The following is a 21456-nucleotide window of genomic DNA, read 5'->3' as shown; positions in this document are numbered from 1 at the left end:
TTAAATAGATAAAAATGCCTTTATTTCTAAAATGTAGCTTAACTACACCCACAGTGTGCTAAGCCAGTTTTGGAATCCATCCTGCAGCAGAATAAAACTGGGCCAAACCAGGAGCAATCAGGGCTCCTGGTCCCAGGCATCAAGATGTCACTCTTCCAGCAACTCAATCTATAGAGTTTTTCTTCAGCTGTTTCTTGTGATGTGCGGAGAGTCGTATTGGATTCCCCTGTATGATAGAGAGGTCCGACCTTGAGGAAGACCGGTAGCCCACGTCCTCTGCTTTTATGGGCTTAATGATATGGCCTGCCTTGGTGACAATCTTGGGAGTAGTCAGTTTTTGGAAGGCCCTCTGGGTGTTCCATGTAGATCCTATAGGGGTCTGGATGGTCCTTTCAAATTGCCGATAGTGGGTGAATGGATATGGGAGCACTCGCACCTGGAAAGGAAGGGAGAGTGATTTGGTGTAAGCCAGGCCTAGGGTGTGGTTATATACTCTAATGGCAACTCTAGTCAGGTACTGTTTTGGTTGAAGCCATGGTCCTACAAGATGACTGCCAGCGAGTGAAGCTACTGAAACGTCAAGGCATCCCAGTGCTCCCATCTAACCTTAGGAGTCCCAATCTGCTTCAGGACATTTAGGAGTAAAGGTGCCTAAGTTAGCTCAGGAACTCTCTGGGTTTACCTAACAATTTGAGATTAAAATACCACCCTGATACTGCCCCTCTCTAGCTACAGTAGCTCCAAGGCTACAGTGCCAGAGTGAGTTTTCCTATTTAACACCATGATTGCAGGAAGTACCCAGGCCTTTGGGTATCCCTGTGGATTTTATGACCCTTCTATCCTCTTCATTTTCCCAATCCCTTCCCGACCTCTCCTTGATACATATGATCGATGTTTTAAGGAGCCCAAAGATACACTCCGAATCCTGAACTCTACCAAGTTGTCATGGTTAGCTTCATCCTCTTTTGGCATCACAGAATGCAGAGCTGGAAGACCCCAGATATTGGCAATGGTCATCTCCCTTGGCCTCAAGATTTGGTTTAGAGAAGGGAAGTGATTTACGTAAGTAAATTAGGAGCAGCATGGGAGAACAGAACTGAGGGCTCCTGTTTCCTTGCCTGGTACTCTTCTGTACTCCACTATGTTGCCATCTTCGGACATTTAAACAAACTTTAAACAGTTCCCTAATGGCCAAAGGAGGAAAAACACATAATGAAAAAAGGGGGGGAGGGGGAGCTAAAATCAGTAGTCTTTGGAGATAGTCAATGGAACACTCAAGAGAAGCTGAGTACTATCTGGTGGTCCTGGTAGTAGTGAAGGAAACAGATTCTCTTTAGGTGAAGGTAATGTCTTATTTGGGTTGATGGCTATATCAATGCATGTCACAGAGGGGAAGAGGAAAAAAACCACTGAGACAAAGTATTTAGTTTCAGGAGTTTTCCCACCACCCCACTTTGAAGCACTTTATTCTATTGCATGTTGGAACCTTGAAGCACTTTAGTCTATTGCATGTTGGAACCTGCAACATATGGCTTATTAAAAAGATGAGGAAAATCAAGGGAGAGTTTTGAAAAACTGTTAGTTCGCTGTGACTAATATAAATTAGAGAACTGATAGATAAGACTCTTGAAAGGGAAGGGTGATCTTTATTGAGGTCCACACCCTACCTACCACCTGGAATCCTGGCCTGTCAAAGCACCCTTTTTCCTTCTACCTTATCCCCTAACTGCCAGTGCAACTGCCTATTTTCCAGTTATATATCCTCAACTGGCACTGCAGTGGTTATAATCCAATTTCTGTAGTGATCGGTTCACAAAGTTAAGATCAAAGAGAGTATTATGATTATTGAAATGTATATTTTTTCACCTCTGTTCTGTACCCATTAAATAGTTCTTTTTTCTTTCCAATATTATACTGGCTAGGGACAGATCTCAGAATAGAAGGGAACATATAAAGGTCTAGTCTAATCTCATTCTTGAGTCCCCTTTACACACGCTCAAACCCCAGAGCAGCCCTACTTCTACTTTATGTGACTCCACTTAACAGCCTTATATATACTTGAAGACCATGATGATGCTAAATTTTCTTCTCTATTATAAACATCCCTAGCTTATTATCAAATGATACAATTTAAAATCCTTCCACTCTCCAGAACAAGTACCAGTTTGTCTTCATTTTTCCTAAGATGCAGCTCAAACCTTATAGCCCGTCTGACTATAAATACAAGCCTGCAGAATGGTGATTCTTAATGTGGTAAGAGCCAATTGCACCAGAATTATCTGGTGTACTAGTTGAAAATGCCGATTTGGGAGCCTTACAAATATTGGGAGCTGCAAATATTATCCTTTTAAGTCTAAACCTTCTTCCCAGTCAGTAATTAAAACAACATAGCCTATCTGTAATTATTAATCTTACAGCCAGTGAAAACAATAGATTTGATTCTGTGGTCAAGATCACACATCCCTCTTGACCACAGATCACTAGAATACTCCTCTCAAGCAAGAGAGCCAGACAGTAAAGAAAGTAGGCAGCTAAAGAGCTAAGTCCTCACCTGATGAGCTGCTGCATGGATGTTGCGTTTCTCATTGATAATTACATTTGGCAAATTCTTGTCTTTCCTTGGAGGACCCTCAGGGGCTTTTATGAGAAACCTGGAAAGCAAAACAGCAGGATGGCTGACTGGAAGCATTAAGGACTTAATCAAAAGGGCAGGGAGGACACTTAAGGGCGAGGTGGGAGAACCTGGTGCCTTTCTGACAGGCTTTCTTTCCTTGTTCTTACCGGCGTCTTTTCTTGGCACTGGGCTTCAGGCCCACCCCACCCCACTCGCCCCAGCCAGGTAGTGTCAGGTCCACGTCCTGTGGCTTGCTCGCCTCCACAGCTTCCCTTTTCTCTTTCAAGAAGTCTCTGATGACATCATCCCCAGCAAAAGCTTCCTTTATCATTTGCTTTTGGTCTCTCTCCACTTCATCTTCCTGAGAAGAAACAAGAGGGAGAACTACAAACTTGCCTTATGAGCCATGGTTCCCCGCAAGCACGCTTGAATTTTAGGTCGTGACATTTTGGCGCCCCCTAGGGGGAAGTGCTGAACAATGATGGTCTTGCAATATAAACCAATTGGTAGCCAATCATGCTCTAATTTTCCTCTCTCTAGGGTAAATATCCCTAACTCATTATCATGACACAATTTTAAACTTTTCAGTGAGGAAGCTGCAGGGTGGCGGAAGGAATGGCCTGTTAGTAGCAGGAGTTCCAAGTGGCCTGGCTGGAATGTGGGCTTCCTCTAGCTTATATCCCTGGAAGACAGGCACTTTAGCAGTTTCAATTACTTAATTAGGCAGTCCTGGGCCATATCAGATCCCACTGAGTAAAACTTTGGCAACAGCTCAAGGACTCACCTTGAGTTGTCCTGCCTGGGATCTGGTCAGAGCTCTGAGTTACTCCCTCTTTCCTCTGAGGGCAGTTTTAGAGCCACTTCAGAGTAGTTTTGGTGGCTCAGGATTTAGGATGTGGGGGCCATGGCAGCACCCACATATTTGCATCTATTAAAAATGTCACTGGGACCAGCCTGGCCCTGTACTGTTCTGGACCTGTCAATTACTGAAAAGTGTCCCCAACAAAACAAAGCTTTACCACTCCTTGTGCAAGAAGGATACTTTCCACACCAAATATGATCCCACACAACGGCCCATGACCCTGGCTCTGCTCACCAACTCCTCTATTGTGGGAACTGCCAAAGACTTCACGGAAGGAGATTTTGTGGTTAGGAGGTTCTTTAGGTCAATCATTTGCTCCTTCCTTTTCTTCTTAGGGGCATCAGTCTGATTATTTGGGTTCTTCTTCAACCGATGCCCTTCTAACATAGGTCTAGGAAGCTCCTTATTTTGAAAACATCCTTCTTTCTCCAGCTCTTCTAGCTCTTCCAGAGTCTGTACTCTCTCGGGCCTCTGCAGCAACAGAGGTTCTTCTTCTTCTGGGGCAGGTTCCTCTCTCTGGACCTGAGGAACAGTCTCCATTGAACTTGCTTTTTGCTTCCTGGACTGATGGCTTTCCTTGAATTTCTGAGACAGTGTTCTCAATTCAAATAGCACCTCCTGGCTGGTAGAATCTGGGGGTGGGGGTGGGGGTGGGAATGAAGCTGTCAGAAAAGGAGGTTTGGAAGTTCCTTTGTCAATGAGCATTTGTTGAGTACCCACTGGGTGCGCTAGATACCACGTAAGACATTCTAACAAGGACAAATGGGGAAGAGAAGATTCTGCATGCTGGATCTCCTGGAAAGTTCACTAATCATTACCAGAGTTTAGTAGTTTAAAGCAGCATGTTGGGAAGCAGACATCCTGGGTCCTATTCCCAGCTTCACCAATGACTCACTGTATACCAGGACTGTGGCTTAAATTTTCCTATACAGTAAACCCTGCTTGGGAAGATTGCCTCAAGTTCCAAATTTAAAAAAAGCCATTTTAACAAGTGGCCTCTGAATATGCTTTACTACTTATAAAAGCCTTATCCAGTATTGTTTTATCTTGACTCAAGAATTCCCACTCCATATCTTAAGGCAGTATTTCATAATCTGCTATGGCCAAGTCAAGAACAGATTAAGTAGCTGCTTTTTAATAGTGGACGTAGCTTGCACTTTCTAGTCACTGGCGCCATCTGAGCAAATACCGCTAAGTCTCCACAGCCTGAAGGGAAACATGGCAGTGGCAGACTCCTAAAGTATCCTTTGTACTGATGCAAGTTGCCTTCATTCCCATGTTGATCCTGCTCTCTAAGCTTTGGCTTGAAGCCATTGCAACTCCTCAGATCTGGTCTTTGGACACATACACATTTATTTCCCAAGAATCAAGTTTTGCTCATTTTGATTGAAGTCCGACTTTTCACTATTTTAGGACATTCTTTTTCGGAAGGTTTGGGAAAATTCTATTTATTTATTATCCAGAAATCCAAATCCACCTTTCATACTACAACTAATTGCTCTACACATTTAGCTAGATGGCCAGTTAAGAGAGCTCAAGAGGCCGCTGCTGGGGTCCTGTGATTGTATATGGACTGCCCCACAATCTCAGCCTACAGTGCTACTTTCCAAAATCCTCTCAGAAGTGGCTACTTGTTAACTATTAATCCCAGAAATCTTTAGCTGAAACCATTAAGGTCCCTACAACACATTGTAAATGACTGGACTTTTAAAATACATTTTTGCCATGTAAAAACAGATTTTTGGTGTCATCTAAATGCATTCATATATGAAATCAAATCATACCTGAGAATCTGTCCAGATAGCCAGGTGATTTCTGAATGTAAGTAGTCTCCTAAGCAGGCTTCATAATATCCTGGTTTATTCCCAGAATGGAAGCTCTCTAACCAATCTCAAGGGTGCTAACATTGTTAACATAAAATCTCTTTAAGATAACACGTAGAAAATATACAAATAGTCTGAGCATGGGGTCACAATTCTAATTTGTCATGTAGCCTGTGGAGTCATTCATTCCTGTAAAGTCTCACCCCATAGACACATATAAACTAGCATTAAGAAGTGTAAAAAATGCTACTCCTAGGGCAGGCGTGGTGGCTCATACCTATAATCCTAGCCCTCTGGGAGGCCGAGGCGGGAGGATCACTCAAGGTCAGGAGTTTGAAACCAGCCTGAGCAACAGCGAGACCCCATCTCTACTAAAAATAGAAAGAAATTAATTGGCCGACTAAAAATATATAGAAAAAAATTAGCCGGGCATGGTGGCACATGCCTTGTAGTCCCAGCTACTCAGGAGGCTGAGGCAGAAGGATCGCTTGAGCCCAGGAGTTTGAGGTTGCTGTGAGCTAGGCTGATGCCACTCTAGCCAGGGCAACAGAGTGAGACTGTCTCAAAACAAAACAAAAAAAAGCCACTTCTACTTACAAACAAAAAACTCCAGCAATTTGAAGAAGTTTCATAATGTCTCAAAGCCCACCTATCTATGTCTATAGGTGTGAATGGATTTTCAGATTTGCCATCTCACCATATGCACTTCTCTCTGGTTTGTAGGTACCAGGAATATTAACTCATGCCCTTACTTTGAAGATGGTTATGTCTTTAAGAAGGCCGTAAGCCCCCAAGAGCAGAAAACGTGTCTGAATGAACACACTACACAGCCATGCAGATAACAGCTTATTAAATACTTATTATTATGAATCTAATTTCTCTTCAGAGACCCAGTATACTCACTCTTGAAAGTCCCCAGGGCCTAATCTCTATGCAGCATGTGTGGGTGGACACTTTTCTCTCACAGTCCATCCACAGCATTATGAAGTTCTCCCTTCCATTTTATCATAGCTCACCTTTTGTTTCTTGACTGCCCCGTAACTCAGCATCCTGGTTGAGCTCGGACCTTTTTCTAAGGGATCGCCTTTTCTCAAATTCTTTCAACACAATTTCTTCCTCTGTCACTGGTCTTTCATCCTCACTTTCAGAAACATTGTGGGCCAAAGGCTCTGGCAGTTGTTCAGGGTCCTCCTGGATTTCACCCTCTTTTGCATCACTGGTGCAACTCCTGAGCATCCAGGGATTCAGTCCATCTGCATTCATCTGTGCTTCATTCACTGCATCGAGGACGAGTTCTTCTACTTCTGTGCCTCCCTCTTCTTCCTCACTCTCTGAGGCTGCTTGGAGTTTCTGCGTCAGTTCTTTGTTCTTGGCCAGTTGTTCCTGCATAGCTTGTCGAGCCTGGAGAAAGCATGAGAACCTTGTCATTAGTAATCACACTAACACCTTTCCTGGTCCATTTCTTTCTTCTCCCCCCAACCCCCCCCCCTTTTTTTTTTAAAGAGACAGGGTCTCTTTCCATTACCCAGGCTGGAGTTCAAAGGCACCATCACAGCTCACTGCAGTCTCAATCTCTTAGGCTCAAAGAATCCTTTCACCTTAGTCTGTCGAGTAGTTAGGACTATAGGTGTGTGCCACCATGCCCAGCTAGCCTGGTCCATTTCTTAAAGTTGCTTCCTCTTGATTTGACAAGTATTTCCTACTGGTATTTACTGTTTCAAATGCACACACACTACTATGTTAGTAGCTATGGAATAAAATGGAAGACAATTTTTTTTTTTTTTTGAGACAGAGTCTCACTCTGTTGCCTTGGCTAGAGTGCTGTGGCGTCAGTCTAGCTCACAGCAACCTCAAACTCCTGGGCTCAACCGATCTTTCTGCCTCAGCCTCCTGAGTAGCTGGGACTACAGGCATGCACCGCCATGCCTGGCTAATATTTTATATATTTTTTTAGTTGTCCAGCTAATTTCTTTCAATTTTTAGTAGAGACGGGGTCTTGCTCTTGCTCAGGTTGGTCTCTAAATCCTAACCTTGAGTGATCCTCCCTCCTGGGCCTCCCAGAGTGCTAGGATTACAGGCATGAGCCACCGTGCCCGGCCTGGAAGACAGATTCTTTGCCCTTAAGGAATCAACATGTAAAACAAAACAAATAAAAATCTCCTCTCCCCTTTACTGGACTTGCCTTCAATGCTGTTTCCCTTTCATCTCTCCTTTTCCACCTTGTTCCTGGTCATTTTCCTCTCTGCCTTAGAGATTTTTATGATGCCTTTTTAGACTCCTGTTTTTCCATCCATCCTCATGGCTCTTCCCAAACTCTGCTTCTGCTAGCATCCTTATGGACTGATTTTCCTTTCTTTCCTCCAATGCCAAATCTTCTGTCACCCTGATGGTCTCTTACCTCCAGGTCATATTTGGCCATAATTGCCTTTGATTTGGCCCATTTCCCACTGTTCTGGTGCTTAAGGCTCATTCGCTCCTGGAAAGAGAGACAGTTTGAGATCATTAGCACCTTCCAGGGAAAGTTGGTTCAAAGGGGTGGAGGTGAGAGGGGCAAGAGACAGTCTCACCATCATTCTGGCCTTTTCAATTTTTTCCAGTTCTTCCAAAGCTGCAGTTGGATCGACCTTTTGCAGGTGCTCAAACTCTTTTAGGGCTTGCTTGGCCTTTGCTTTCTTCACGACTCTGTGATACCTATAGGGTAAGGGGGTAGGAGGGAAGAGTTTAGAGGTTTAGCCGAAGCATTGATGCCACAGGCACACGTGCCCATGCTACCCAAGGGGTTTCCCCAAGCAGGGGGCTAGAATGGACATCATAGAGCTAGCTGGCTGTAGGGAGCCAGTTTGGGACCTGAGATGATTGGCAGGACTATTGGTTCCTGCAGTCCCCAGGGGCAGATCTCTGCAGGGCAAAGAGTCCCCTCTCCTTCTATAGCCGAAAGGAGGAGTAGAACAAATTTCAGAGAGGGAAAAAGTCAGGAAGGAAGCCCTACTGGCTTTAACAGCTGTGGAAGAGCTTATTCTGCATGAAAGGGGAAACTGACACTTGTACCCCCATAATACGCTAAAATAAAACTTAAAAAAAGGGGGGAAACTGAGAGAAAGTAATTGAACAATCCTCTTTTTAGCAAAACCAAGAATGAAAGCCAAAGCCAGAGGAGAGAGTATTACTGGATCAGGCAAAACTATGTGAAGTTGGTTTGGGGGAAAAACGCCTAGTCATTCCTATTTTGGACCTCTTCTACATGACCCTAGTTATTACATGAAAGGTTCTCTCCTAAGAATTTATGACTAGCCACATCACTTTCTTCCATGGAACCCAAGGCCAGTTCACAGGGGCCTCCTTACTTTTTGCTTTTGATTTTCTTCTCTCTTCGAGCCCTGGCCTCATAGTAGGACTGTAGAGCCCGGGCCCTCTGAAGCTCTGCTCGGCGCATCTTTGCCTACAACGAATGAATGACATTTACAGGCTGGGCTGTGAGGGCAAATGCTGGGAGAAGCATAGCATGCCTGGGTATGTCCAAGAGCCTATGATGCTTACCTCTTCCAGGCTCATGGCTTTGAGAGAGGCCTTTTCCACAGGAGTCAGTAAAGGGTCTGTCACTGGCTGCTTGTTCTTATGGAGGAGGTTAAAAATTTCTTGCTCCAGCGGAGTTCTTGCCTTAAGGAGGTAACAAAACATTCTAAGTCTTAAGCCATGCTCTTATAGCTCTCTCTCTACATTCCCATGACTGTCTAATTCATGAAGCTATAATTGGAATCACTAACTGGATAGGATTGGCTGTTACCGTAAAAGAAGGGGGTTCTGGTCTTGCTGTTCAGCTATGTAAATAAAGCCTTATTTTATTCTGATTTAAGACAACTTCAGCAAGGGAATTTTGAGGTTACTCTCTAATATTACCAAGGAGGACCACTCTGTGTTCAGGTTACCAATATACGTAAAACAGAATTCCATTCTCTTAAGAATCTAAGCAGGATGCCCTTAAGGTAAATGCTGGCATGACTGGGAACAGCAGTACCAGACTATAACAGTCTCAACAGTCAAAACAGTCCTTATATTGTAATGTATATTTAAAGCACATATTACCCTATATTTAGGAAATCTCAGATTCACATCATAAAAGCCTCCTTTTGAGAATATTTCTAGAAGGAAGGGGAGGTTAGATCTTAAGACAAGCATTATTTGTCATACATGGTATAACCGGGAAATAAATCTACACGATGGCCCATAGGGGAACCCCCACTTTTTCAAACCACAGCTAATTGCTACTAATCATGTATGTGTATGTTCCTGGTATCATTAATTACTGTTGAAAGGAAACAAGGAAACCATGGCATTCTTTGGCACATTCTACAAATTTAGTTTATGGCAGGGTATGTGTTTTAATTTCCTGAGCACAAAAGAACATTGCCTTAAAAAAATATGACCTTTACGTAATTAGCCTGGCAGCTTCCTGGCAGTTCAAACTCTCATTTTCTAACTTTGGCTCCAATTCCTTTGTTTCTAGCTGATTTTGCATGCTAGGCAGTGTGTATATGTATGAAATGAATGAAATGTGAACCAGTTATTTCACATGTCCACAAAAGCCCTCGTTTGCTGCTTGACTAATGTTGTAAGAATGGCTAAAATAATCAGGCCAATCATGCCACAGACCACTCAGGCAAGGCACAAAGACAGCCCTAGGCAAGAGAGCCAGTTTCAAACCTCATACACATATTATGTATGGTTTTCTTCAATAGCCATATACATCATGGTCAGTATTAAACTTACAAATATCTAGACAAATGCATAAACACACATCATCACACATTACATGGTGCTATTGATTTATCCATAAACGTATTCTACTGAATAGTAAAGGTGCATGTTCTTCCATTTTTTGGATTTGTAGTAGTGATCAATCACAGGGTATACTGTGATTTATATTACAATGTTGTAATCTCCCTTCAATTCAATTCAATTCAATTTACAAACATTTATTGATTGCAGCTACATTCCAGGCACTTGTGTGGGGTGCTAGGAATGCACAATTGATTAAGATAGTTCCTGTCCTCATAGAGCTCACAGCCTTTCAGAGCAAAGAGATACATACAACACTAACAACAAAACATAACAGATTAAATGTTATTTTATAGGGGTAATCAGAGGGAAGAACCATCAATTATTATTAGGAGGTGGGTTAGGCTTAGGGGAAAGGAAGTGACTTTTTGAACTGGCTTTGAGGCCTAAGTACAATTCTGTGAGAAGGAAAAAAAAATCCACAGAGATGAGCATTAAGCAAAAGCACAGACATAGGGAAATGAGTGTATGTAAGAGAACAATGTGTTGTCCAGTGTAGCTAAAATGCTAGGTGCTTTTATTTTATTCTTCCCCAAACACGTTCCTTATCAGACAACAAGATTTGCCTTATTTTTTAAAGCTTGAAATTCAATTTATTCAAATCTTAACAAAACTAGCTTGTATATCCTGGTTAGATTAGGGCCAACAGGTGTCTTCACCATCATTTCTTAGCCTTTAAAATGCTATGCCGTGAATCTCCAATCTCTAGCAGGGGCACTCCACATTTTCTAGCAATGGAACCTCACCCCCCTTTGTGAGGGCTTATTGAGAGTCTCAGGTTTTGAGAATACTTTGAGAAATGCCACTGTAGACAGACAATGGAAAGGAGAGAGTGGGTAGAAGAAGTTACCTTACATCATTTCTAGCACTTTGCAGTTTACAAATGCTTTCTCATGTATTATCCCATTTAATTCTTCACAGCTAGAGTCAAATCAAATCTTAGGAAGCTGGACTAAAACTACAGCCAGACTTCTTTGATTCTCAACCTCCAGAAATCCTAGTACAGTATATACTAGTCCTTAGGACTTTGCACTCTAAGTTATAAAGGGAGAACTGGGAGTTGCTAGCCACAAAGCACCCCCTGAACTAAGCATTTCCTTATTTCTCTGTGCCACATTGGCATAATTTCTCAAAAATAAATCTTAGAATGAATAAATGGTACAGTATATTCAACATATAGCATCTGGCCCCACTATGTCTTGAAGAAGTTGTGTCATTCTTAGTGACACAAGAATCATCTTTAATAACACCATCACATCTTTAATAACTTGGTATTTTCCTGCTATCTCTAAGATTACACTGTCATCTGGAAAAAGCAGGTGCAGAACAGTGGTAGTAGCATACTACCATTTTTTGATTTAAAAAGGAGATAAACATAAATATATAAATAAAACTTTTAAGTCAACAACAACAATAAAAAGCTTACGACTTTTTACTTCTGGGTGAATATGGGGGTAAAAATGACCAGATGGGGCACAGGGGTGGGGTCAGACTTTTCACTACATAATTTCTATCCCTTTTATTTTTGAATCCTGCAAATTGTATTACCTCTTAAATTTTTTTTTCCTAAAGTCTCCCTTCATTCTGCAGCCACACTTTAAACCTGATCTCTTTTTCATGTGGAAAAGGAAGTCTCCTAGAAAGAGAATGGTAGTGACTTCAACAACAACATCAGAAACAGAACTTATCCCTTTAATAAGTAACTACTTGCTCAATTTCTAGGTATTGTGGCAACCAATGTTTATTTTAATTAGCTTTAACTAGTTCAACTTTTCAACACATAAGACACCGTCATTCCTGGATTAGAAAGCACGGAGAAGCATAAAGAGGGCATCTATTCATGGCTTAGGCATTGCTGTTTTTCACTATTATTTAAGACAGAGAATCTCATTATAGACTCTATATATCAATGGTGTATTGGAAAAGTAGGCTAGCTGTTCTAAAGCAGTCATTCATAGACTAAAAATTGAGACTTTAGGGACCAACACATAGGATTACCAACTTTTAATTTTGCCAAGAGCATAACTACCATTCCACCCACAACCCCATCATTTACTACCACCATAATTTCATAAAAGAAGATACCAACATCATTCAAGTAGAAAGGATAACCTCAGCATAAAGAAGAGCTGGCAGCCAGGCTCGGTGGCTCACGCCTGTAATCCTAGCACTCTGGGAAGCCAAGGCAGGTGGATCGCTCAAGGTCAGGAGTTCAAAACCAGCCTGAGCAAGAGCGAGACCTCGTCTGTACTAAAAAATAGAAACAAATTAATTGGCCAACTAAAAATATATAGAAAAAAATTAGCCGGGCAAGGTGGCACATGCCTGTAGTCCCGGCTACTTGGGAGGTTGAGGCAGAAGAATTGCTTAAGCCCAGGAGTTTGAGGTTGCTGTGAGCTAGGCTGACACCATGGCACTCTAGCCAGGGCAACAGAGTGAGACTCTGTCCTCCCCCCCCCCCAAAAAAAAAGAGCTGGCAACATTTGGTGGGTACCAAACAAACATACTCGCAATTACCCTTTTCCTTCAGATGGATAAAAACTTTGTCAGGGGTCAGTGTTTGGGAAACCCAGTTCTAAATAAAATATTATTCCCCCTTGCCCATTGCAGCTCAGAGTCATCATGAGTTACTTGCTAAAGTTCTAGTCATTACTAGCAACACATTATATTTTAACGTGGTATTCCTTTACATGCAGGCTTTGGGTTATGTTGCTTGTATATTTTAAGGCATCATTAATGCAACCCAGTTCCCAATTTTCCTAGGATTAGAATATGGCTTTAAGTGCTTTTTTTTTTTTTTTTTTTTTTTTTTGAGACAGAGTCTTGCTTTGTTGCCCAGGCTAGAGTGAGTGCCATGGTGTCGGCCTCACTCACAGCAACCTCAAACTCCTGGGCTCAAGCAATCCTCCTGCCTCAGCCTCCCGAGTAGCTGGGACTACAGACATGCGCCACCATGCCCAGCTAATTTTTCCTATATATATTAGTTGGCCAATTAATGTCTTTCTATTTTTAGCAGAGACGGGGTCTCACTCTTGCTCAGGCTGGTTTCGAACTCCTGACCTCGAGCAATCTGCCCACCTCGGCCTCCCAGAGTGCTAGGATTACACGCGTGAGCCACCGCGCCCAGCCGGCTTTAAGTGCTTTTTAAGAACTGGAGTATAAAAAAGAAAACATTGTTATGGTCCCTCTATACTGGCAATCAGATGTTTTAACAAAAAAACATGGAAAAGGCCAAGTACTATATACTAAAAGCAAATGAAAAGTGACTGCAGAGCTCCTGTATATTGCATGACTGACAATGAAGATATGTTACCCCACTTTCTCCCTTTCTGACCACTAAGCTAAGATGACTTAAGCTGGGATTTAGGCTTCACATGTCCAATCAAATCAATCACCAGCTCTGAAATCTCAAAGTTGCAAAATCTCACCTTTCAAGGTTCAGTTTCATTTTGTTGTACTCACCTTCCAGCCACTGAGCACATGTTCAATGGGAGCAAAGGCTGGCTGCTCCTTCTCCACAGGAAAAACCAGCTGCTCTGCTTGCCGGTTCTTCAGTACAATAGGATCCCATTTGGAGAGGACTTGTGAGGTATTATTGAATGCAATTTCTCTGTGGATCTGAAGCAGGCAAAGTCCATAAAAGGAAAGAGCCACAAGATTAAGCATCAAATGCAAAGCACTAACAAGAATTAAAGGCAATATTTCTTAGCCCAAGAAAGAATCAGGATGCTAGGGATTACCTCTTGCTTCTAGGACTGCATTTTCCCCTAGATTATTTTTAACCTTGTCCATGATGGAGAAATCACAACTCCCCCCGTCCCATATTTCTGGCCTTTTCCCTCTTGCTCTTATTATATTACTCTATTTTCCCTTGTCAATTCAACTTCTTCCCTTTAGTGGACCACTTTCTCTGTAACTCACCCGTTCAACCTCTTCTTTATTAAGGGGTAACTCCAAAGTCTTCTTTGATTTGACTCTATTCAGTTGCTTTTTCACAGTGGCCAACGAGGATGAAGTTTTAACAGGCTCAAGCAGATCTGCAAGGACCAGCTTTTCTCCTGATCCTATAGAAAGGCCAAACTTTCTGGTCAGACTGAGAAGTAGAGCAAAATCTTAATATAATATAGGGAGTATCCTAAGTAAAAAATGCTGGTACATCAGCAAATGTGCAGGGAAACAAGAATAATTCTCTTACTTCAATCCCCCTATTCCTAACCATGGTGACACCATCACTCTCCTACGTTCACCCCCAAATGTGTTGGGCGAGGGTAGAAGAGAGAAGCAAAACATTTATTCAAAAAGTCATGTGCTTTTCTCCTGGTTTTTCTGCTTCCACTCTTTTTTTTTTTTTTTTTTTTTTTTTGAGACAGAGTCTCGCTTTGTTGTCCAGGCTAGAGTGAGTGCCGTGGCGTCAGCCTAGCTCACAGCAACCTCAAACTCCTGGGCTCCAGTGATCCTTCTGCCTCAGCCTCCTGAGTAGCTGGGACTACAGGCATGCGCCACTATGCCCGGCTAATTTTTTATATATATATCAGTTGGCCAATTAATTTCTTTCTATTTATAGTAGAGATGGGGTCTCGCTCTTGCTCAGGCTGGTTTTGAACTCCTGACCTTGAGCAATCCACCCGCCTCGGCCTCCCAAGAGCTAGGATTACAGGCGTGAGCCACAGTGCCCGGCCTTGCTTCCACTCTTGCCATACCACAATTCATTCTTAACATAGCAGCCAAAGTAACCTTTTGAAAATATACTGGAAAGCCGAGGCGGGTGGATTGCTCGAGGTCAGGAGTTCAAAACCAGCCTGAGAAAGAGCGAGACCCTGTCTCTACTATAAATAAAAAGAAATTAATTGGCCAACTAATATATATAGAAAAAATTAGCCGGGCATGGTGGCACATGCCTATAGTCCCAGCTACTTGGGAGGCTGAGGTAGGAGGATTGCCTGAGCCCAGGAGTTTGAGGTTGCTATGAGCTAGGCTGACACCACGGCACTCACTCTAGCCTGGGCAACAAAGCGAGACTGTCTCAAAAAAAAAAAAAAAAAAAAAAAAAAGAAAAGAAAACAAAAAGAAAATATAAACCACAGCATGTCATGACCCTGCTGAAAATCCTCCAATGACTTCCCATCATACCTGTAATCTCATCAACCTAAAGGACATAGCCCTATGGGATCTGGTACCCATTTGCCTCTCTAACTTCATGTAATTCCCCACCCTCTACTATGCTCTGTAGTCACATGGGCCTTCTTCCTATTCTTCCAACATGCTGTGCTGTCTCTAAGAGTCTTTGCACTTCCCAGGCCTGAAATGCCTTCTCTTATTTTTGCATGGTTGACTTTGTTATTCAGATCTCAAAATTTGCTTCTTCACAGACCTTTCATGACCAATCAATTTAAAGTAGCCACTTAGTCACTTTATTGCATCATCTTGTGTTACTCTTTTTTTTTTTTTTTTTTGAGACAGGGTCTCACTCTGTCACCCAGGCTAGAGTGCAGTGGTGTCATCATAGCTCACTGCAACCTCACACTACTGGGTTCAAACAATCCTCTGGCCTCTGCCTCCCAAGTAGCTGGGACTACAGGTGCGTGCCACCATGCCTGGCTAATTTTTCTATTTTCTGTAGAGACAGGGTCTTGTGCTTTCTCAGGCTGGTCTTGAACTCCTGACCTCAAGTGATCTTCCTGTCTTGGTCTCCCTAAGTGCTAGGATGCATCATTTTGTTTTAATTCACTGATTATCTCCCCTCATTAGAATGTTAGCCCTCTAAGATCATGTCTTATTCTTCACTGTAGCCTTAGGACCTAGAACAATTACTGATACATAGAAGTATAACAAATATCTGAATGAATATGCTTGGAAGAAATACATTGTTACTTGCTCTGAGAGGCTACACCAGTAGTGACTACAAACACAAAACCCATTCCAGCTGCTTAAGTTGTGAAGAGGGTGAAAAAGAGCTGGCATCTAGACTTGGTATTAAGTTAAAACCCCAACTTTGCCAAACTTATTAGAGCATGTATTCTTCACATGGGTGATTTTTCACCACCCCCTGGGGTAGAAATTGGTTCGGGGTGGGGAGGGGTTGGAAACAATTCTCAGATATTACAAAGTTTTGTGTCCCTCCAAAGCTCAAGACTGTCCAACAAAATCTTATTCCTTAGTATTTGATTTCATGGGGTGGAGGGGAGGCAGGGGGTGGGAAGAATAAAAATGTCTAAAGAAAAAAAGGTTGAGGAACACTGTACTAGGTGATGGCCCTTAAGTAACTTGACCTCTGAGCTCCAGCTGAAGAAAACATCTGCCTGTCTTAACTCAAAGAATTTTGAGAGAACTGAAATAAAAATGAAATTGTGCACACTAAAGAGCTATACAAATATGAAGTATGACTAAGCTAGTAAGTGACAGCCTCTATCCCAGAAGTATCTCATCAAGCTCCATAGGTCAAGAACATAGCCTTCTAGGCTTTCTTTGAGAAATGGAAGAAATTCAAAGGCACTTGACTACCTTTCTTCACCCACCATCCTTGGTACATATGGTATGAGTCATTAACCACATCAAAGACAGCTCCTGCGGGGTAGGGGTGGGAGTGAGGTGACCACTGTGCATCGGGAACCGCACAAGCTCTAGGCATAGATATCTTCCTTTGGTCAACTTACCTTCAGAACTGACATTGAACTCTGACACTTTCAGGCTAGCCTCAGATCTCTCAGCCAATTTCCGCCTGGAATTAGGCAAAACAATACAATAGGAATGGGTAGATTTTGTAGGGGAACAAACACTTCTCAAACAAGGCTTCAGTTTTTTGTATTTCTCTCCTAGGGTCAGGTTTTTGTCACAAAGCAACCAGGAAATCTATTTCTAATCTGGATTTGGTAGTCTAACCCTAATCTCTTCTCTTTATGTAGACTCAGCCCCTCAAGAACACAGGGTAATACAAGGTAGGCATTGTGGAAAACATATTGGACTTTGATTCAAACACCTGAATCTGCCACTTATGAGCCAGGTGACCTTGGGGTAAGTCAATTAACTTATTCTCATTCTCTACTGGGAATAGGTAATGCCTACTCAATGCTTCAAAAGATTGTAAGTGTGAATTAAGTAAGAATTCAAATGCATGAAGGCCTAACACAATAACAGCAATAAGGATAATAATAGCTAACAATTATATAATGCTGATTATGTGCCAAGCACTGGTATTAAGATCTTTACACTAGGCACTCAATAAATGTTAGCTAGAGAGAAGTCTCATGGCATCAGCTATAACCTGCCCAAATTGATGGGAATGTTACCTATTCTTTCCACCAAGGGAACTGATTGCTTCCAGAAGCTTTTGATGCTTTCTCTCTTCATCACTGTCCCCCTAGACACAGAAAAGGAAAAACCATCAAATAATGAGGGGAGGGAAAAGACAACATGGAAACTGAGGCCCATTAACATCTCTCATTCTTTTGGTCAGTGGAGAATGGGGAAATCAGATGAGGTCTGGTGTGCAGGCATTCTAGCTGAAACTGAAAGAATAGGTTCAAAATCCAAACTCTCTCATTATAAGAAACATAGACTCTTAGTAACTTGGGAGCTAATGTCATGCCTCTGTCCTAACTTGTTTTGGGACAAAAAGAGCTGAGAATGATGTTTCTGCATAGTATAGTGTGATGTGGCACAAAACACCTAACATATAGTATAAGTCATAGCCACAGTCACCGAGGTGGCTTTTCCTAGAGAAAACAACAACTGGGCCGGCCGTGGTGGCTCATGCCTGTAATCACAGCACTCTGGGAGGCCAAGGCAAGAGGATTGTTTGAGCTCAGAAGTTTAAAACCAGCCTGAGCAAGAGTGAGACCCTGTCTATACTAAAAATAGAAAAAATTAGCTGGGGTGTGGTGGCACACCTGTAGTCCCAGCTACTAAGGAGGCTGAGGCAGGAGGATGGCTTAAGCCCAGGAGTCTGAGGTTGATATGAGCTAGGCTGACACCACGGTACTCTAGCCCCAGGTGACAGAGTGAGATTCTGTCTCCAAAAAAAAAAAAAAAGAAAGAAAGAAAGAAAGAAAGGCCAGGCACAGTGGCTCATGACTGTAATCCTAGCACTCTGGGAGGCTGAGGCAGGAGGATCGCTTGAGGTTAGGAGTTCAAGACCAGCCTGAGCAAGAGACCCCATCTCTACGGAAAAAAAAAAAAAGAAAAGAAATTAGCTGGACAACTAAAAGTATATATATATACACACACAAAAAAAAAATTAGCCAGGCATGGTGGCACATGCCTATAGTCCCAGCTACTAGGGAGGCTGAGGTAGTAGGATTGCTTGAGCCTAGGAGTTTGAGGTTGATGTGAGCTAGGCTGACGCCACAGTACTCTAGCCCGGGCAACAGAGTGAGACTCTGTCTAAAAAACAAAAAAAGGGGCCGGGCGCTGTGGCTCACGCCTGTAATCCTAGCTCTTGGGAGGCCGAGGCGGGCGGATTGCTCAAGGTCAGGAGTTCAAAACCAGCCTGAGCGAGACCCCGTCTCTACTATAAATAGAAAGAAATTAATTGGCCAACTGATATATATATAAAAAAAAAAAATTAGCCGGGCATGGTGGCGCATGCCTGTAGTCCCAGCTACCCGGGAGGCTGAGGCAGAAGGATCACTGGAGCCCAGGAGTTTGAGGTTGCTGTGAGCTAGGCTGACGCCACGGCACTCACTCTAGCCCGGGCAACAAAGTGAGACTCTGTCTCAAAAAAAAAAAAAAAACAAAAAAAAAAAAAAAAAAAAAAAAAAAAAAAAAACAAAAAAAGGAAGAAAAAATCAAACAAAAAACCCCTCCTTGTTATTAAAACAGATATGCTGTATGCCCCCACCCAAGAAAAACCAACTTAAGTCATTTGTCAAGGGAATAAAGAGTTGGAATTCCTATAAGCATCTGCTGGAAATCCAGCTTAAAACAGTATATTTCAGTCAGACAATTAAATAACTCTTCACAGAAATTCAAACTTGGGAAATGGGGAAGTCATATAATGAAGACCATGTATTTTGGCCTTATAAACTATAAACAACTTGAGGACAGTGATTTTAACTTATGGACTTCAAAGTTCCAAAGCACTTAATACAATACTTATACATGAACAAATATATACAATGTTACCACTCCTTTCCTTTCTCGGAAGGTCTACCCTGCTTTTGAGGGCAGTTTAGTGGCTGTCACCCACCTCATCTTCACTGGCACTCAACGGGTAGTCTTTTGGCAAATCCACTAGTTCTTCCTGTTGGCTCAAAGCCAGAAGGCTGTTAAAAGGTAACAGAGAAATAGTATCATTTGGAATAACTTTCCATTAAAACATTATAACTTTTAGTTCTCAGCACGGAATAGCCCCATCTCTTAGAAGATGTACAAATAAAACAAAGTGAACACCTTTGGAAATTTGTCAAAACATTGAATTTAAACTGAAGTCAGCCATTACCTCTAAGAGGTGAGCAGTGGTTGGTGATAGCCCATATGACACTGCCTGAAAAAGCTCTAACACTGCAGTGACTGGCACATTTCCTATTGATCTCTGGGAAACTATAAAAATGTCAAACTCTAGGGTTTAAGGTGGCAGAAGACGCTGTTGCTGGCCCTCTAGGTAGGGCAGTTTCACTATTATTATTTCTAAGCGTACTCCTACTCAAAAGTGTCACTTTGATCACTTGCTCCCAGGAATGGGGACACAGGGAATTGGTTGAAAGCAGCTGAGTAAGCCATTTTTCTTTGGGTTTGCTCGTAAGGTAAGTGCTTAATTAAGGAGGTTAGTACCCACAAACAAATTATGTCTGTTACCTAACAGCACGTACCGGTAGTTGCAAGGCAAACATTACTAAACGGTCTAAATCTAGTTCGAGGGGCACGAAACATCATGTGAAAACGTGGTGAATGACTCCAATCAGCAAAGGTTTCCAAGATGCGGGGAGTTTATAACCACTGCACAGCCTGCGCGTATAAAGCGGGCCGCGGCAGAGGCAAGAAAAGGAGTCACGTGACAAGAAAAGTGAAACATATTAACTTAGCTGGAGTGGGAGAGGCAGCATCAGGACCAACAGGGATGCTGCTAAAAAGCTGAGGAGGGAAGAAGCCAATTAAATTAAATTAAATTAAAAGGGCTAGATAGGATGAGTCACAGAAAATAGTAACGAGTGGCGAAATCTTAGGAAGGGAGCCACTGTCGTCTGTTAAAAGGCAGCTCCCATTTCCCCAAATCTGGGGAACCCGGCCCTCAAGGAGACCCAGAACCCACTATCTCCTATTTATCGCTCACCTCTCCGCAGCTCGGTCCGCGGTCATCTCAGCAGCCTGCTTGTCTCACGTGGACCAAGAGCGGAAGCCGAAAGGAAAGGAATTTCCGTGCGGGCCGCAAAGCAATTTCCGTGCGGGCCGCAAAGCAACTTCTGCTTCCGCCAATCGCGCGCGACAGGTCACGTCACTTCCCCTTCGTCCGAGGCATGTTAGGAAGTAGAGCCATTTCGGAAAGGGCCTGCAGAAATCGGGGATAGTAGACGTGAAACGCCTTTCAGCGGGCGGGGCTGTGTTTTCCCCTCCCACTCCACAACTCTCTGGTGTGTCGGTGTCTGTCCTGTTGGCCCCTGGTTTCCACGCGGTCTAAAGTGAGAGAGCTTAGCGCGGGGTGCTGCGCTGTCAGGGACTAAGCCTGAGTTTTCATTTGTCCCTGTCTAATCAAAAAGGAAAGACTCCAGCGCCCGTCTGTTTGACAGCGTCCTGCAAGCCGGCCACCGGGCAGCTCAGGGCTTCATTGAACCCTCTTGTTTTTTTTGTTTTTTGTTTTTTTTGCAGATTTTACACACATTTAATAGAAAGAAGCACATGATTATATATGTATAATTTAAATCCATTTGTTTGTATTCTTTATTTGTTGTTAATATGTAATAAATTATAAATAAGATGCAATACAGTGATAAATTTAGGTAATGTTAATTGTTTAATGCAGTTATCAAATTTCTATTATCTTGAAGAATAGTCAATAAGAATTCTAGTTCTTTATTCTCAGAAGAACATTTCATATTAATATAAACACATACATTTGTTCTTGTATATATATGTAATATGAAATGCATGTATATGTCATAATACATGTATGACTATATATATATAATGCTATTTTTTTATTTCAGCATATTATGGGGGTACAGATTTTAAGGTTTCAATAAATGCCCATTTCCCCCCTCCCCCTACAAGTCTGAGTCTCCAGCATGACCATCCCCCAGATGGTGCACATCTCACTAATTATATATGTATATACCCGCCCCCCTCCCCCCTCCCACCTGCCCAATACCCTATTACTGTAGTACCTATGT

General features: G+C 42.5%; 1 protein-coding gene across 1 annotated transcript; it reads right to left on the bottom strand.

Annotated features, from left to right (window-relative positions):
- UTP14A (UTP14A small subunit processome component) lies at positions 1-20512 on the bottom strand. The gene is made up of 15 exons (XM_012750439.2): positions 20403-20512; positions 19320-19395; positions 17422-17492; positions 16789-16853; positions 14057-14199; positions 13598-13753; positions 8837-8956; positions 8644-8738; positions 7867-7990; positions 7698-7775; positions 6316-6700; positions 3711-4108; positions 2782-2975; positions 2552-2651; positions 1-436 (listed from the first exon to the last, which is right to left on the bottom strand). The coding sequence occupies exons 1-15, from the start codon at positions 20426-20428 to the stop codon at positions 164-166; spliced, it is 2304 nt and encodes a 767-aa protein (XP_012605893.1). The 5' UTR covers positions 20429-20512; the 3' UTR covers positions 1-163.
- Positions 20513-21456: the final 944 nt, after the last annotated feature.

The sequence above is a fragment of the Microcebus murinus genome, chromosome X (assembly GCF_040939455.1).
Source record: "Microcebus murinus isolate Inina chromosome X, M.murinus_Inina_mat1.0, whole genome shotgun sequence".
In the NCBI taxonomy this organism is placed as follows: domain Eukaryota; kingdom Metazoa; phylum Chordata; class Mammalia; order Primates; family Cheirogaleidae; genus Microcebus; species Microcebus murinus.
Note: the sequence above shows the minus strand (reverse complement) of the source record. Positions and strands in the feature narration are given on the sequence as shown.